We start from the raw sequence: 18,391 nt of genomic DNA, 5'->3' as shown, positions 1-18,391 counted from the left end.
TGATACACACCCACGCGTCACTACCGCAAGTCGGAGGAGCCGAAGCGAGCCAGAAGAGCGAAAGCAAAAGTGAAAAGACGCGGCAAGCTCCCTGTGACGACACCCCCCGCAACAAAAAAGTGAGCACCTGTGGAGCCCACCAACCCGAAGCGGCCCATGAGGCGCTGTCGCTACCACGAAATCTGGTGCGGCGCTGGTGAATGGGGCCCCAGCAGGGGCTCGGCTTGACGGGAGAGTGTGAGGTCTCTCGCGTTTGTCTGCCCTACACGTGCCACAGTAGGGACTCGTCCCCGACATCACGGATGGGACAGCGCTATCTGTGATGCGAGCGGAGCGTGCAGGACATCAAAAGCTGCCGTATCGGCCTCCTCACGTCGACTTCTCTGTCGTGGCAAAGGTTTCTTCTGTTTTCCTCAACTCCGTGCTTTCCACATCGCTCTTCATATATGTGCATGCGTTGCTAGCACTTCATTCTTCTCGGCCACGCCAGCTTCGGCCTCTGCGCTGTCACTAATGGGTGAAGTGTTGGATGGAAGGCGGTACGCATCTCTGTCTGTCTGTCTGTCTCTCTCTGTCTGTGTGTGTGGAGGTTTGCGTGCTTGCGAAAGGGGGCAGATGCGCCAGTGTGATGTGCATTGGATTCGCTCTCGCTCCTCTCGCTGTATTTCTTTTTCCCCTTTGCTGTTTTTTTTTGATTCGCAGTGAACACGTACACCCAAGTAACCAAAGGGAAGGGCCTTCTCATTAGAGAGAGCTTTCTCGCTGCACCTGCTTGCATCACACGGCTGCCCCCCTCCCCATTGAGAAGACCCTTCCTGTATGCTTGCGTGGACCTTTCCGTGCGCACCCTCACCTTACGCAGGCGCAGCGACATCTGCTTCACGGGCAAGAGGCACGTGTAGGGGTGGGGGAGATGCATGGAACCGGTGCCATGCGGTAGCAGACGGCGTGCAGTGCGTGCGCCCCTGAGGTGGTGCACTGGTCTCCACATCGTCCTCTCCCTTTCCCACGTGGCACCAAATCGTCCGTTCCTTTCGGCGTTCCCTCTTCGCTGCTACTCGTTCACACCCTTTGCCCACCCGTCGCCGCCTTCCTCCGCCCCACTCCCCCCGATGCACTGTCAACTCTACCGTCGCTAACACGCTCCTCCCTGTGCCACTGACCCTTACCATCCCTCCTACGCACCCCCTTCTCACAAGGCCTCCCCTTCCTCTTTTCTCCTCCGTCTCTCAGGGGTGGCGCGCCGCCGATCTGTGGGCTCTCTCAGCGGAGTCAGCCGCATCAGGAAAGAAAGAGGGAACGGACACACACACACACACACATACACACAAAGAAGAAAACAGCAGACTGTGAGCTCTTTCGAGAGTCAGGGCACGCATAGCCGAGTGCATGTGCAGCTGACCGCTCCTCTCTGCCTCAGTGCCGGCCCCCCCCTCTTGCCCCTTCGCACTTCCCGCAGTGCCGCGTGCACCAACAAACGCACAAGTACAAAAGGGCACTTCCTTTATGCACACCTACGCCTCCTCGGCGAGACACAGCACGAGCATGGGCAGCAGCGTCGGTGACGAGGCTCGCCAGCGCAACGGCATCGCTGTAGAGCGGATCTTTCAGAAAAGCTCTAGCCAGTGCGCACGCGCCGTAGCCCAGACCCACCGTGATCGAGAGGAGCGCAGCACTGCTCGGGCGAAGAGTGGTGGCCTGGGCGGGTGCGATTCTACGGGGCCGGCGTTTCGGATACCCTTCACCTCTGCGGCAGCGCTGGTTGGTATTGCTGGCGGTGTTGGCAGGGGCGCACGACCGGCATGGTGCGACCCCCACCGTCGCGGACCTCTTTCCCGCCCCTCGCTTGATGTGTCTTCGTACCTCCGCCGCCAAATGGAGGAGATCGGACACGCAGGCAAGGCGCCTCCTGCCCAGCAGCAGCCCCTGCAGGCTTGCGGTGCGCCGGCGAAGCTGTCCGCGAGTGCGGCGTCACAGGAGGAAGCAGGTGCTGCTCGGCGCTCATGTTTCCTCTTGGCGCTGCAAAAGAGCAAACACGAGCGTGGCATCGACGCCCGACCGGCAGACGCGGCACTGACCCCCTACGAGGCGCTAAAAGAGCGGTGGAAGGCGTATCACCACCAGCAAGCGGTGCTGCGCCACGAGCAAACGATTCCGCGTCGCCGCGCCGTCGACCCGTACGTGCACCTCACCGGTGCGCAGGTGGGTGCTTCCTTAACGGTGCCGAACACATACACGGCGGACCGAATCGCAGAGCGCAGGGGAGGGCGATGGGTGCTGGACAACCCGCATCATCAACAGCTTTGCAAGGGTGAGCCGGTCATGACACGCATCATGCGCGGTGAGTTCTACGACGAGGGGGCGGCGCGGCGCGCTGCTGGAGTGCCGCGCTTCGACCTTTTGGCAAAGAACCGCCGTGATGTGCGGGTAACGAGTGCGATTAACCGGGCGGAGCGGCAGCGGCGACAGCTTCCCTCGTGTACCTGCGTGTGCTCGAAGTGACGCTGAAGAAGCGCATGCGAGCAGACACAACGGGACGTCGCCGGCGTCGGCACTGCGGAAGGCGCAGGTAAACCTGCGTGCGCGCACGAAGTCACTGGCCCCATCCTCCCCTCTTCTCCCAACCCGCGAGCACAAAGCTTGTGCCCTCCCCCCTTCCCCTTCGTGACCCCATCGTGGTGCGGCGGGTACAGTAGATTCATAGATGTGAAAGCGCAAAGCGGCAGGCGCGATGCGCTGCCCCCTGCCGCCTCCTCTTTTCTTTGCCTTGCTGAGCCTCTTCTTTTTATTCCATCCAATAGCTGCCTTTTTGTTTCTGAGTCTCCATGCCGAGTATGCGCGTACGTGTGCGTGTGTGTCGGAAGACCCCACCTTTTCTCTCTCTGACTGCTTGTGATCGATGATGCACCGCCTCTTCCCAGAGGATGTCTACATGCAGCTGAGGCTTCGAAAAGAAGACAAGCTCAAGCACCACGAGCGCCTCTGCGCCGACTTGAAGAGAAGAACCGCTCCCTGAGAGGGGGACAAGCTGCGTTGGCATCAGCAGCGGCGGTGGTGCTGCCCGTCGGACGCCTGGGAGCGGCCGGCTTTATTTCATTGCCGTCGTGCGCTGCGGGCTGTATGTGGGCACGACGAGAGAGTACAAGCGGGCACAAAAACGTCGACTGGCATGGAGAATCGTTGTGCGCGGTGCACCTGTCCACTCGCTCTCTCGTACTGACGGATTTCACCTCCTCCTCTTCCCCTTCTTCTGCGGTGCATTCACCTGCGCATTTCTGGCACTGTCGCATTTCCCACCTCGCCTCCTGGCGCGAGAAAAACAAATTCATCGTGGCCATCGCAGTTGAGGTACCGCGTTGCCCCTTCCTCTGTTTGTCTCGCTCGCTCTCTCTCCGCAACACTTGGCAGCCCTTTAGCTTTCACTTCACACCCCTACAGACCACCCTCGTTTGCTCTCCCTTTTTTTCTACTTCTTCGTATAGCTTTTTGCCTTGGCTTCCCCCCTTTTTTGCCTGCGCGGGTGAGGCCAATCATCACCTGGCGTCTGCCTTCGCTGCACTCTTCCGGTACCTCTTGGATAGCGGAGCTCTCGTCGGCTGTGGTGCTGTGCCGAAGGCGCTTTTTCCAAGATAAAAGGACACTGAGAGGCGCATCACAGTGGTCCGGTGTGCTTCTGGGGTGCTGTTGTTTATCTTGCTGTTTGTTCCATTTTTTCTCTGCTCGCTTCGCTGCTGCTTCGCTCTCGCTGAGTCGTGCGGATTGCATCGGAGAAGTTTTCGTGGGGCCTCGTTTGGTGCTGCTGACCGTACCAGTGGCGACTCGTTCCTGCATTCACCCCAGCCGCATCGGTGACGCCCGCTCCTCAGCGATGCAGTCGTGCATCTCTCGCCATCACACGTCGAGGCTCACGCTGGTAGGCACGTGCCTGGGCACTAAGGTGACGAAGGCGGTGCTGATGTCTGCTGCGGCTGGGAGACTGACACCGGAGATTCTGGGCGAGGCGCTTGTGTCTTCATCCACCATTCGCGGCCACGTGCAGCGAGAGGCGGTTCGACTACTCGTCGTTCGCGTCTCCATGCGCACGCCGCGCCAGTTGCAGTGGCTGCTCCACCTCATCGGTGACTGCGCCGGCGGCCTCTCCGCCACAGATGCGTTGAGCTCTCTGGCGAAGCGCTCCCTTTTTTACCAGGTGACCTCGTTCGGCCTACATGGCTCGGTGGCCTCAGCGATCACGACGGCCGCGCTGCACATCGGCATCACCACCTGCACCCTCCTCACCAGCAATGTCGCCTTATGGCGCGATGAGGAAAGCCGCATGTCGCTGCGGCAATACCGCTACGAAGTGCTCACCTCGCTCTACGCAAGCGTCGGCACCGTCGCCGGTGGTGCAGCAGGAGCGGCGGTGGGGTCAATGGTGATGCCAGGCATTGGGACTGCGTTTGGTTCTGTGCTTTGCTCCGTCGGCGGAGGCTACTTGCCGGGTTATCTCCGGGACAACAATGGCCCCGATGACCGCCGCCGTCGGCAGGCGGTCGCGCTTCGACGCTTCACCCCTCTTCGGATGTGCGATACACCTGAGGGTGCCGTGCTCATGTCCACGGAGGAGCTCACAGAGACACCGCTCATCGCCCCGGCGTTGGCTGGTGAGGAGGTGGGCGCGGCGCCGGAGTCGACGCGGCAGCTGCAGCACACTAGCGACGCTGGTGACGATGATGGCAGCGCGTTCGAGGCTACGTTAGCGGATGCCGAAAAGAGCGGCGCCGAAGGTGAGGAAGAAGTGGTGTGGCTTGACTTTGTCCGCTCCAAGACCCCTGCAGCCGTGGCGCTGACGGCGTTGCCTACGGATACAGCGGCGAGTAGTAATGGAGAGGACGGCGGCGAAGGGTCGCTCATGCGCAGCTGCCTGCAGTTTAGCCCTTCGCTGGCGATCCTTTCGCACAGACGGAGCATTAATTGTGGCCATGACGATGCGGCGCAGTTAAGCGGAGCTTCGTCTCACGAGGCCGAAGGTGCCAGTGTAGAGGTCGCCACGATCACCTCTCTCTCCTCCGCTCTTTCGTCTTTCAGCGACGCAGCCGATGCACTTACGGAGGCAACGGCTGTCGAGCGCTTTGAGGGCTGCGCGAAGTACGTGACGGCATCGACGGCGGAGGAGTTCCAAAAAGAGCTCGAGAAGTGCGGTGGCGAAAACGACGTTTTATTTTTGTTTGCGTAACGTGTGTGTGTGCACGAATTCGCACCGTAAACGGATGCGGCCGATCTCTCTGTGTGCGTGTGGTGCATACGTGGCGTTTTGCCGGGCCCTCATGGAGCCCTTCGTGTAACTCCGTGCATGAGCGTGTGCATGTGTGGGGTGTTGGTGGTGGGGGCTCATGAGGGCGACGCAGGAGCAGGTGCCTATGCCAACAAATCGGAGCGTTGAGCGTATACACACATTTCTCTCGTTTATTTTTCTCCTTTTAGAACTGCTTCTTTGTCATTCTGTCAGCCGACATCAATAGAAAAGGGGGGGCTTGGGGTTTGGATTGCTGGACCCTGGCGCGTCTTCTCGTTTGGTGCTCATTGATTAATGTACCTGTGCAAGTTTGTGTGTGTGTGTGTGAGCGTTCCTGCTCGGGCGCAAGCATACATTTCTGGCTCTGCGGCGATAATGCCTGTGCTTGTGGACACAGGTCTGTGTACGAATGACTTTGCCTCTCTTCCTCTCTCGCGTGACCTTTTCCCGCCGCTCATATGTGCTGCCCCCCTCCCCCCTTCCCCAGGACTGTCTGCCCTGTCCCTTTGCCGATGCGCATCACTCCTGCCAGCCGTCGATGTTGCTGTAACCCTTCGCACGCAGGGGCACGTGTGTATGTGTGTGGCAGACTGCGCCGACTTCCGTTTTGAGGCACGCCACTTTTCGCTGTTTCTTTTTTCCTGCTTTGCTTCTCATTCTCTTCTGCTTTTCGTGGACATTTTTCCCCCCTCTCCACGCACCCTCCGGCGCCGTCACCCCACCATTGGCACTGCATCGGCCTCCGACCGCAAGAGCCGCAGAGAGCGAGAAGCGTGCAACTGCCTACACCACTGCTTCAGTGCGTGCTCCTTTCGCGTCGACGCCCCATACACATGTGAAATGAGGAAAGGGTGACAGGGTGCCCACTTGATCCATCTTTTTCGAGTTGTTCGCGTCTCGTTCCCCTCCGTTCTCTGTGTCTGTGCGTGTCTCCCAGCTTGTGCCGCAGTGTGCCGTCTCTTTTGGTGTGATGCGTGGGTTCAGGCGCGCTTTGGCCCCCTCGACACTTTTTCCTCTTCGCCTCTTCCTTCGTTTGCGGGCGATGCCCACGACTTTGATTGCGCCGCCTATTTGTCGTTCGTATCTTTTGTCCCTGAGCAGGTGATCGTGGCTGCCTTGATTGCAGCCTGCTGTGCCCCTGCCTCTGTGTCTCACCTCTCTCTTCCACTCTTCCACGTGACTGGCCTGCAGACGTGCATCACATCGCTCTCAGCCACGCCGATCACCCTTGTCTTTGCTTCTGTTACTGCTGCTGCCGCTTAGCGTATCTTTACCACCCCTCTTCTAGATACGTCGTGTCCACACACATATGTATTGTGGGTGTATGTGTTTTAGTAGGGGCGATCCAACGTCGACTGCCACATCTGTGCGCGCGTGATTCTATGCGCTTTTCATTGCTTTCTGGTCACGCCCGATGCTCGAGTAGGGACAGGGAGGAGGGTGTCCGTGGGGCACACACGAACGCGCACGCACGCCCGACTTCATGGCTGAGAAAACACGACACGCAGCGAGGGAAGGAGAGCAGCAGGCGAGGCGGGGCCGCCTCAGTGCCTCTCCTTTGCATCCACTATCGGCCCTATGCAGGGATGGGAGGAAAGTGTGTGGTGTGTGGAGAGGGGAGGGGTGGAAGAGGGACTGCGTCGGAGAACAAAGCGAAGGAGCTCCTCCATACGATTCACGCGTGCACGCTTGCAGTTGCCCCTCCTCCCTCTCTTTCCTCGGTCACCCCCCTTTTCCGGCGTGCGCTCCCTCCCTACCTGTGCCGTTTCTGTTGTCTTTCATCCTCCTTCAGCCGGAGAGAGAGAGGCGAAGCCCATTCCCATCGCTGAGGTAGCCTACGTGTGGTGGTGCGTGGTCGGGGACCATGCAGCGCTTTGTGCTTTCAGACGGCGACTGCCCCTTGGCTTTGGGCCTCCTGCCTCGTATTCTTTATACTTGCCGCGCATCTCAGTGGTCGCCAGACCTTAAGGCGGCGGCCTCGATGCACCGCGTCTGTCAGCCACACTCAGAATGCCCTCTCTCCCTTCTTTTCCCCGCCGCTTCTCTACTCTCATCTCTCCCCCCACTTCTCCCGCGCGATTTCACTCTGCGCCGTTCCCCATATGTGCATCGCTCGCACATGCTGCGCACCGTCGTCATGGCATGACCGCGCACTCGATTACTCGCCTTAACGCCTCACAAAATGGCACCGGCGCATGTGCGCGTTCATGTCTGGGCGCATCACGGCGGCCTCTTATATGCTCCTCTCCGCCCCGCGTCGCATCGCATCGCATGACGTGAAGGTCGTGAAGCCCTTGCCAAGTTCTTGCGCAGCCCTGCAGGGGTACGTATCGGACCCAAAGAAGGCGCAGCGCACATCTCTGCGCCTTTAGAGCTCATACACATTCAGCCCTCAGCGCAAACACACACACACAGAGGAAGATCGCACTAATTTTTTTTCTTCTGTCATCTCCGTTGCACTTCCACATCACATCAGGGCAGAGCACGACTGCGGCTCTCTCTTTTTCTCTCAGCAGCGCACTCGAGCTGACGTTCAAGGGGTGACCACGCTATCGTCACCTCGGCCTCCCTCGACCCCCATTGACTTGGTCGCCCCCGCCGCTCCGCACCGCAGCGTAGCGGAGCGAGTAAGACACCGATAGTGCTTGCAGGCGATACCCTTTCCATCTCTCTTCCCCTCTTTCTCTCTGCCTTCCCTCACAGCTTATTTTATTTGAACTGTCGCCGTCACTGCTGGCCCTTTCCGTCCCGCGCCGCCTTCTGTTTCGCGTGTTTCCTATGACGCTGCCGTTGGCTGTTGCTGCTGTTGCGTTTTTTTTCGCATCTCTCTTTCTGTGAGGGTGTGTATCTCTGCTTACCCTCAGCCGAATTCCTCTATTCGACGTCGGGCGTGTCTCTGGGCGGCGTGTGACGTGTACTTCCTCCTCTTTGGTCGTTAGATGGCTGCCGTCTCCCCCTCCGCCTCCCTGTTGGATTTTTTTCTTTTCTATATACACGCCCTCCTCCTTCCTCGCAGCGTTGGGGCCCGTGACGTGCGGGAGGTCGCCAACGTACATTCTGCGGCCTACAGGGGAGAGGGTTGTTTATCGAACACTCGCAGCTTCACCCCACCCGCCCACCCTCATCCATATATATATATATATAAATAGACAGATACATATACAGATAAGCAAACGGTTAGGCTTTGGCGTACGGGGGTGCGAGTGGGACTGACGCCAGGCACCTTCTCTTTGCTGCGGATCGTCAGTGGTGACAGCATTTGCTCGGCTGCACGCGCCGCATCCACACGCATAGCCCCCCTCCCCCTCCCCCTCCCCCTCTACCCTATACCATCTCGCTTACCTGTATTCTGCGCGCTTGATTCGCCCATCTCCACTGCGTGCGCCCCATTCCCCTCGCGCTTCTCTTTCCACTTTTTTTTTTGCCCCTGTGAGCGTTTGCTCTTTCCCATCGGAGACTTCCCCTTCATTCATCTGCTTCGCTGGTGCCTGCTTGAGTGTGTGTGCGCTGGTGGTGGTGGCAGTGCTGCTCAACACATGCAGATTGGCCTTTGATTAGACAGCACGTGCACCCACCGCCCACTTTTCCATCTGGCGTCGTCCTCTCCAGCACCTGCGGCCACTTTTCGTCTCGGTTCTTCTCTCATCGACGCGCCGCGTACACGCAGACGCCGCGAGTGCGGAGAGGGACCAGCGCAAACGTGTGTGCATGTGCGTATTTGTGTAGAGAAGGGTACTGTAGCGCTGCTTCCACTGCACGTCTCCGTGTGTCTCTGTATGTGCGCGTTGAGTGGCCCCGTCTGTGTATTCCACCATCCCCCCCCTGCGCGCGTGTCTGGGCTTCTCGCGTAGCTTTCCACTCCACACACACATAGACACCTGCAAAGGTTTTTGCATCCTCCCCCCCGCACCTCTAAGAGACAGGAGGCTGAGGTGCTTCTCACCATACGTATATACGACCCCTTCGGCCCTGCAAGCCCGCCTTTGCGAACGTCGGACTCGCCCTCCTCAGGTCAACGCATCGCGACGCGGCGGGAGGGTGACACGTGGGGTGACGCCGTCACGGAGCCACTCGATTCTTCACGATACCCCTGCAAGGGTGCTGCCAGTATCCATCTCGCGAATGGCGGCGCCGAAGCGTGAGCTGGAGAGAGAGCGTGGGCAGCAGGCGACGCAAGAGGAGGGGGAGCTCTTTGCTCCCACGTCACGTGTGCTTGAAGGGCGACGCGCCTCCGGTGCTCGAGCGCTCGGTGTCTCGGGTGACTCCAGCCTACTCGAGGACGTCGACAGTGCAAGCGACGAGGAGAGCGGAGGGGACAGCGACGAGGAACGAAACGACGCACATATTGCGAGTCGAATCCGCGCCTTTCTCGATAGCATTAGAGAGGAGGACTTTGCGCATAATCCGTCACCCGTAGACGCGGCGGACGTGTGCGCGAGCGAAGACTCGCTGCGCCGGCGGCGACTAGAGCAGGCAACAGTGGATGAGGTGCGCAACATCGCAGCGGAGGCGCAGCGAGAGCTCCTGATTGCCCTGTACGATGCTATCACACTCGAGGCGGAGCTGACAGAGATGGGCGAGGCTGCTGCCGTGCTTGAGCGGTCCGTCGGAGAGCGGGACGAGACCATTGAGATGCTGAAGCTGCAGCTCGCCGCGGCTGATGAGTGCAACGAGGAACTGCACGGCGCCAAGAGGGAGGCGCTGCGCAGGCTTAGTGATGCCAAGACTGAGGTGGCGATTCTCAGTCAACGTAATGCGAAGCTGTCGAAGCTCCTGCAAGAAAGGGAGGAGGAGCTTCGGCTAAGTCTGGCGAGGAACACCGATGCCTCGGCTTGCACGGCGCTGCCAGTGCCGGAGCGCCGAGATGAGGGCACCATCACAACCACGAGGCCGTGCCCCGTGCTCATCGAAGCCGTGGCCAGTGGCGGGCCGCCCAAGAACGGCAGCTACAACACCTCGCCGTCTCCAATGCCGAGTCACCACTACGAGCTGGAGGAAATGCTCCGGAAGCTGCAGTTCGCCCGCAACACACTTCAATCCACAGAAAAAGCGAAGGCGGATCTAGATCAGCAGCTGCGGCAGTTGACGACGAGGGTCAAGGAGTCGCGGGCTGTGACGGCGAGCGGCGCTTTGCCAAGCATCGGTGTCGACGTTTCTCAGCTGAACGGAAAGAGAGATGCCTCTAGCGAAGCGGAGCGTAAGCTTCGATGTCCGTGCGACGATGCCAGACGTTACACTACTTCCCTAGAGAACGAGGTGCGAAGGCTGCGGGAGAAGCTTCAGGCCCATGAGGCACTTGCTAATGGCGCTGACGGCAGCGGTGCTGGCCGCTGCGAAACCGCCACTACGGCCCACGCAGCTTCCCAGCATCAGCCTGCAGAATCCTCTCGTAGGGCTTCTGCAAATGCCGCGGCGACACATGGGCAAGGCTGCAGCGCCGGCTGTGTTGAGCCCGCGAGCGCGGACGCAGCGCTTCTTCGGCGTCAGCTTGACTGTGTCGAGGCTGCCACACAGCGTCTCGAGAGCGAGCTGCGCGCAGAGCGTGAGAAGTCGAAGCGACAGCGCGCAGCAGAGAAAAAGCTGTTGGAGAGTGTTACCTACCTAACCCGGCAACTGCGTGCCCGTGAGGCGCTCGATCGCGAGACGCGTTCGCTGCGGCGGGCTGAGATGAGCGTTGCTCGTGGCGACGGCCGCGGCGCGGCGGAGGGGCGCCGGGCTTCGCTTTACATCCGCCGCTCCAGCCGAGGCGACGGTGCCAGCACACAACGCGGGGCGTGGTCAGTGGTGGAGGACCTCAATGGCGAAGGTGCCCCGACGTCGGCGCCGCGCAGTGTTAATCAGGGAGCCGGCACTGTCGATGTGGGTGTTGCCAGGGTTTCTGGTGAAACGGGGTGCTCCAACGCAACAGATCTGTGCCAGCCCCCAGAGCTGCTCGCAGCGCCGCTGCGAGGCGCTTCTAAGGGCGGCAACGAGCCATGCTTCTTTCACACCCCGGGTGATTTACCTTGCTACTCCGACAGGCAGACCTCCTCCTCCTCCTTGCGCGACGCAGTGGCAGCGGCACGGAAGGGGAGCGGCGGCGCAGAAATCAGCGGAGCGAGAGATGCCGTGCCCGCTCCGGCGCCGTTGCGTGGCTAGACGGGCATTTGTATCTCTGAAATACTCACAGCTCTCGCGAAGGTCTCTGGCGCCCCCTTTTGAAAAGAATGCGACGTGTCTGCGGTCCACCTTGCGCCTCCCCGGCCGGCCACCAGCTGACATTGAGGGCGGCCTTGCCACGCAGTAGCCCCATTCACACACACGTCGCCGGTGCTTGATGGGGGTCCATCAGCACCAGGGGTCCACAGCCATCTTGAGGGGTAGACTGGCGCTAACTACCGCCTGGGGAAGGGCTCGCCTTCTCCACCGCCTCTCTCTCTCTCGCTCTCTGTTTCAATTGTCTGCGCTTCTGGCAAACTTCTGCCTATCTTCTGACTGCACCCTTTTCTTCCCAACCACGTGTAGTCACAGCCACTGGTCGCCTTTCGCGCGAACCCGCAGTGCTCGGGCTTGTGCGTGAATTTTGCACCCTGACAGGCTTTATGCTCCGCACCTTTCTGCATGTGTACATCTCTCTCTCTTTTAAAGGCGCAGGCGTCGTGAATAGCGCATGCGCCGGCGCAGGAGAGTGAGGTGCATGAGCACCGAGGACTCGGCGGGGACTGAGTGCGTCGCATCGGGCGCGCCCGGGGTCGTTGCCGCCTTCCGGATTGTCTTGTCTACTGTGGTACTTGGCCCCTCCTCTTCATGTGTTCCGCTTTTGCCCATCACGATTGCATGCGCGTCGCCACCACCACCCTGCTCCCTCCCTCTTCCCCCCTTTTCTCATCATCTCTGGCCGTGTAACGTACCAAACTGACACACACGCGCATCCACCGGGTCGTTTTCGCTTTCTCTTTCTCTCTCTCTGTGTGTGTGCTTCGTTTCTTTCCCTACTTGCTCCCGCTGTGCAATAGCTCTTCGCCCGCTCTCCTGACCCCTCCTACCCCGCTGCCTCCGTCTCGGTTGCCTGCATGCCTCCTGCCTCTCCAAGCTCGTGGCTTTGCGGATACCTCTTTTGCCTATCGTGCGCTGCAGTGCGTGTGTGTGTGTGGGAAGGGATCGAGGGAGGCCACAGTTGGTTTCTCTTCTCTGTGCGCGCATTTCGGTGTCGTCGAGCCGTGGCTGCCGCCTTAAAACTTTGCCTTTTGTTGTTGTTCGTGTTGCGACCTGCAGTGGGGCAGTCATGACTTCGTCGGCACGGGCTGGAGGAGGTATGCGTACTTGCAGGCGTAAAGGCGGTTTGGCTGGAGTGAGTCCGCGGGCCTCATGTGCACTGATGCGCAGGTGGTCATTTGGGCTCTCTCTTTTTCTTCCGAATGTCTTGCGATGCATGCCTTAGTATCTGGCCCCCCCTCCCTCCCCCCTCCCCCCACACGTGCACTACCACAGGGCCCCTTCCCCCTTCTCCCTTTCTTTCTCCTGCCCTTCTCCCAAAGGCGGAGGTGGCCGCCCTTCCACCTTCTTCACCCCTCATTTTCCCCTTTCGCGAGCTCCCTTTTTGTGGCTGTGCGCTGACTGAAATCCGCTGCCGCTCCGACTTCTCTTGTCAACTACGGTCATCATGCCTCCCTCTCTCGTGTGCGTATGCGTGTGTGCGTGTGTATGGCAGCCTGCGAGCTGAAGGTAGTCAGAGCTCCAGTCAGGAAGGCTGCCCGCATAAGACCGAGGCGACGCATGGATGTGATGCGTGTCTATAGGGCTGCCTCGCACGGGGCGATGGCCTCCGAGGGAGGCCGGGGGAGGAGGGAAGTTGTACCCCTGTGCCGGACCGGGCGCTGAGAAGAAGAGCCGTTCCGCGCCCTTTCCCACCGTGCGAGCAGTGCTGGTTGTGTAGTCAGCGATAATGGCGCCAAGGGCGGTGTGCGTGAGAGTGCCTCACCCCTCTTTTTTTTCTTCATCTCCTCCCCTCGCGGTGGTGGTCGTGGTGGTGGTGCCAACTTCCCTGTTCCCCTTTATCCCCCGGCGTTTGGCTCTCCTTCCCTTCTCCCCAACCTTAGCACACGCCTCCTCTGCCGCTGTCGCCTCCAATCGCACCTTCTCCTCTTCCCCTGCTTCGCTCCATGGCACACTTAACGATGACTGGCAGTACCGTACCCGAACGTGAGTGATACAGATAGGCCCTTCCTCAGGGATGGCGTGCGCGAGATGAGGCTAAAGCTTTTCACAGTGGCCGAGTGGCGGGGTAGTGCGTCACTTGGACAATGCTCATGAGCTCTCGCTTGCGCGGCTCGGTGGTCACACGTACAAACATGCTGCAACGGCAGTGGCGGACTCTGTGACAGACCTGCCGTGTTTATGAAGCGCTCGTCGCCCCTTTCACGTTGTCTCTGTGGCTTCTGCGTCCCACGCTTTCACCCACGACGTCTCCTCCTGATACCTGGCGCCGCCGCTTGATCCTTCAACAAAGGAGCCATTACAACACTGATGCACCCGTGTGCTCCCCTGCCCACCGCAGCGTGAGCAACTCGTTGCTTTCGCCTAACTGTCTCTCTTCACGTCAAACGCTCACAGCCCCGTACATACACGGGCGCCTTATTCAGGTATTTTTTTCCCCGGCTTCTCCCATACGCGGCCGCCGCAGCACTGCTGTTTCTTAACACAGACCTGCGCAGCTTCAAAGGGGGCAGAGTCTCTCTCCTCTTTCTCTGTGTGTGTGTGTGTCTTCCGGAATGCGCATCTGCGCGTACGAGGCGACTGAGCACTAAAGGATTCGCGTGAGGTGGTCGTACATACGGCGCGCATTCGATGGGCTGTGGTGGCAAGAGGCGCTCACACCACCTCTTCCTCTTTCCCAACCATGGGCATGGTAATGCCCATCACACACATGCGTGGCGACGGAGGCGAATGTGAGCCATCGCACTTGGCAGCTTTGCAGCTCAGGGAAGCAGAGGGAGGCGAGAAGGAAAGAGGGTGTCCCATGCCGTCGGGCGGAGACAGCGACACCGCACCTGTGGACTCTCTTTGCAGCTTCAGCGCTTTGCATGTGCTGCGCGACGCCCTTGCTGCCTGCTGCTCATATGCGCCAGCCTTCTCTCCGTCGACACGAGAAGATACCCGCTGCGCCTCGCTGCTTCCAGGCGCACCGCGCTCATTACCGTGGAGGACTGAGCAAGCACGGGAGGCGTTGAAAACGTTGATTGACCTTGTCATGGCCGACATCGGCGTTCCGAGTGCGCGACACAGGCAGGCGGAGTCAGGAGAGGGGTTCAAGAGTGCCTGCCCACAGCCCAGCGTGGACGCACTTCTTCTGTACCTGACCGAGGAGGGCCCAAGCCTGCGAGAAGCGCTGCGTCATCATTGTTGTCGACTCCCGCGTGCGACTCCGCCAAATTCGGCGACAGCGCACTCACAGCCAGGGGCGTGCGGCATGGCGCACACTGCCTTTGAAGAGGAGGAGGAGGCCTTGTCGGCTCTCATTCGCTGGACGGCCAACGCAGCACTGTCCAACCGCCACCTTGACGGCAATCTGCGGAAAGATGGGCAGGGCGCGCCGGCATCAGGCGGCCGTGTGCTGCAGACATGCACGGCCCTCTCTCTTCTCCACTCCAACTTGTCTTTCTATCAGCCCCTCCTCGCTGCGCCCGACAACGTGGCTGCCTCTCCATACACGACCGCAGCAGCTGGCCCGTCGACGTACTGGTGCTCAACCGGCTGCCTGGGACTGGATCAGGCACTGGGTGGAGGTGGCTTCCGCAGTGGGTGGGTTACCGAGGTGTACGGTGAAGCGGGGGCGGGCAAAACTCAGCTGATGCTTCAGTGCCTCTTGCAGCAGGCTGCGACCGATGCTTGCCATGCGGCGGTCGCCTTGGCGCTAGCCGACAGCGCGAGCCTCACGTCTCTGGCCCCCAAGGTGACAGCAGCGGGGGCGTGTGGCACCAACTGCCCTGCAGCAAGGTGGAGAGAGGTCTTTGATCGTGATGCTGTCGAGGCGGTGCGCTGCGCTGTCGTCTACCTGGTCTCCGAGGATGTGCCCACCTCACGGCTCGGGCCTCTGGCCGCTGCGGCTGTAAGGCGTGCGGTCGGCGCTGTGCGGCTTCACCCCCTCATCAACCAGCTGCCGTCCTGCATTGCGAGTGCAGTGTGGCGCTGCGTCGAGAGCACATGCACGGTGCCGATGGTGCTGTCGCGCCTGCAGATTCGCCACATCGCATCGGTGGCGGAGGTGCTGCGGTTGCTACAGTCTCCCTCGCATCTGCAGCTTGCCCTGGCCTCAAGAACTGCCTGCCCCACCACCACGATGCCTGACAGGTGCCAACCACCGCGCAGCAGCAACTTGGTTGATGCCGTGCGTGTACTGGCCGGCTCCCAGGGCCGTGCGGTGGTGGTGCTCGACTCTGTCGCGGCTGCAGTAGTGGCGGGGCAGTGCGACGCGCGAGGTGTGGCGCAGGACGACGCGTCTGTGACAGCACTCGGCTTGCGGCTCCGGCAAGCTGCCACTACGCACAACTGGTGCATTATCGTGGCAAACCAAGTGCGTGCGATTCCAGCGGCTGCCCGCCAACGCCAATGCGCGCTGGCGCCCATCAAGCGCGCTCGCTCTCCGACGACCTCCTCTACGGTGCCAGCGGCATCCTCAGCTACTCGCGCTGTCGTGCCCGCACTTGGCTTCTCATGGGCCTCCGCGTCACACTGCCGTGTGCTGTTGCGCAAGACGCTCTCTCACGGTATGCGCCAGCTCGTGCTGCGCCACGCACCCTCTCACCCGCCTGCGCAGGCGAGCTACCTGATTGCAGAGGGTGGCATAGAGGACGCATGAGGGAGAGTAAACGGAGAAGCCGTGAGTCCTCTGACGCATGCGGAAGGGAGGCGCTTTGCACGAGTGCTTCCGCTCGCTCCGTTTGCCGATGTGCGTGTGTGTGTGCGTGAGCATGGGCCTGTTCCTCTGCCTCCCTCCCCCTTCCCTTCGACGTGTTTCACTTGCGCAGGTCATCGCTCTGCCTTTGATAACCTTACTACTGCGGTGACCGCCTGGGCGCGCTGTCCTGCACCTCTCCAGTGGTGGTGGAAGGGGGGGCGTATATGCGTAGGTGCGTGTGTGTGCGCATCCGGAGGTCGAGTGGTAAGGAGGGTAAATCTGCTGCTGCTTTCATTCGCCGCTGCCTCGTCTTCGCTCGTAGTGCGTGAGCCCTCAAGCGTGTCGGGAAGAACACAACCTGTAAAGTAGGGGCTTGCGGCTAGTTACCTCTCGGGCGCTATCGGAACGCCTCTTGGAGCGCGCTGCCTCATCCTTTCTCGCGTGCGAGTCTGTGCCACGGAGGAGAAGGGGGGTAGTACAGGATGCAGGGAAGGGGGTGTTCGAGGCCGGCGCGTGTGCGCGTTGCCTCACCTCGCTCGACGTAGAGGCTGAATGAGCTCATCACTCTTTCAACGTGTCTGTGCACATTTGCCTCTCCTAATCCCGCCCCTCTCCGTCTCTTTACCAACCCTCACCCACCCCTTCTGCTCGGATGAGCAACCGACAGAACTAACCGTTGACACTGCCACCTCATCCATACCCACACGGTCACTGTGACCTCAGTCGTACGTGCACCGCCCATCCCATGCATCGCGCATAGGTGCACATGACCACATGCCTTTCGTAAGCCATCGCACTGCCATTCTCCTCATCTCACAGCGCATAGTGTTCGTACGAGGGCGGCGCTTGTCTTCCGCTCCCTCTTCCCTTTCGTAACGCTACTCTTCCTCCCCCTTTTTTTGATTTCTTTCGCCTCTATTGCCTCTCGTCCCGGGAGCGTCTCTCGCGTCGTGAGGATGCCGCCCCAGCGAAAAGTCGAGCTGTTCATGGCGCGCGCCTACTCGCGCAGGGGTGTCGAGTCGGGGCTGTTTTTTTGGACTGTTTTCGCCCTCGTTATGGCGGGCACCTTTGCCATCGCCAATATACCGCTGGGCCTTTACACGCCGACAGTCGGGTTCCAGCAGAGTAAGCACCGCACACTCCCCAAGCAGAGCGTTCCAGGCAAGCGTACCACCCCAGCTGGCCGCGGCATCATGCACGCGCCGCACCAACGCATCATCGCTATCGGAGACCTGAACGGGGACATGGACCGCCTGCGCAATATCCTGCGCGCTGCGAACGTGCTGGAAGAGGAAATGGACACCTGGCGGAAGGGGTGCACCGATGTCGTTGTGCAGCTGGGCAACGTCGTAGGCCACGGCCCGGACGCACCGCAGATGCTGCAACTGCTTTCGGAGCTCAAGCCGGAGGCCATTGCCTCCGGTGGTCGCCTCATCACACTCAGTGGAAATCACGAGCTGCTCACCCTTTCGGGGGCATCGAACCACATACATCCGCGTCTGCTGGACCTGTCGGCGGGTCCCGTCGGCTTCCGCTACCTCTACGGTCCTGGCGGGCGCTACGGACGCATGATAGCCGAGGAGAACTTAGCAGTGGTGATCGTCTCGGATATTGTGTTTGTGCATGGCGGGCTGACCGCCGAGTATGCCCGCCGCGGTATCAACCAGCTCAACGCGGTGTGGTACGAGGGAGCCACGTCGGCGAACCTGACGAAGCACCCCTTTCACGACAAAGAGAGTCCGCTGTGGGACCATAGCGTCGTAGAGGCGGCCATGCACGGCGACTGCAGCCCCATCTCGGCTGGCATAGCGGCGCTCAAGGCAAAGGAGCAGATAGACATCAATTTGATGGTGGTGGGTCACACATCCATGAAGAACGGGAGAGTGGGCATCTGGTGTGCCGGCAAGCTCATGACCATCGATGTTGCCATGAGCCGCTACGTCGAGAATGGCGGCTACGAGGCCTTTATTAGCTTTCGGCCCATCATCAAAAAGGTGAACCAGAAGAGGCGCGTCTTGGAGACCAAAGAGCGCCTCCAGATTCACTACCCACTTGGCGCCGGCTTGCGTGTGGAGCCCCCGAATCCCTCGGATTCTTGACCAGCTCCTGCTCTCCTCCTCGTCCGCATGCTCTCACTGCAAAGCGCCGAGTTCGATGTGTGCGCACATGTGTGTATGCGTGCGCATCTGTGCGAAGGTGCCGAAGCTCGTGAACCACAACAGCGCCGCGTAATGGCGTGC

The 18,391-nt window shown here is 60.5% G+C and overlaps 3 protein-coding genes across 3 annotated transcripts; all 3 read left to right on the top strand.

The window, feature by feature from the left end:
• Positions 1–1,545: 1,545 nt before the first annotated feature.
• LSCM1_04335 (uncharacterized protein) lies at positions 1,546–2,502 on the top strand (the record flags this gene model as incomplete). The annotated part of the gene is made up of 1 exon (XM_067321845.1): positions 1,546–2,502. The coding sequence occupies one exon, from the start codon at positions 1,546–1,548 to the stop codon at positions 2,500–2,502; it is 957 nt and encodes a 318-aa protein (XP_067176940.1).
• Positions 2,503–3,868: 1,366 nt separating this feature from the next.
• On the top strand, positions 3,869–5,215 carry LSCM1_04334 (uncharacterized protein; the record flags this gene model as incomplete). The annotated part of the gene is made up of 1 exon (XM_067321844.1): positions 3,869–5,215. One exon carries the CDS (start codon positions 3,869–3,871, stop codon positions 5,213–5,215), a length of 1,347 nt encoding a protein of 448 aa, XP_067176939.1.
• An 8,938-nt stretch (positions 5,216–14,153) lies between these two features.
• LSCM1_04332 (uncharacterized protein) lies at positions 14,154–16,112 on the top strand (the record flags this gene model as incomplete). The annotated part of the gene is made up of 1 exon (XM_067321843.1): positions 14,154–16,112. The coding sequence occupies one exon, from the start codon at positions 14,154–14,156 to the stop codon at positions 16,110–16,112; it is 1,959 nt and encodes a 652-aa protein (XP_067176938.1).
• Between the last annotated feature and the right edge of the window lie 2,279 nt (positions 16,113–18,391).

Source organism: Leishmania martiniquensis, chromosome 29 (assembly GCF_017916325.1).
Source record: "Leishmania martiniquensis isolate LSCM1 chromosome 29, whole genome shotgun sequence".
NCBI classification, from domain to species: Eukaryota; Euglenozoa; class Kinetoplastea; order Trypanosomatida; family Trypanosomatidae; genus Leishmania; species Leishmania martiniquensis.
The sequence above is the reverse complement of the archived record's forward strand: the minus strand, read 5'-3'. Positions and strand labels throughout refer to the sequence as shown.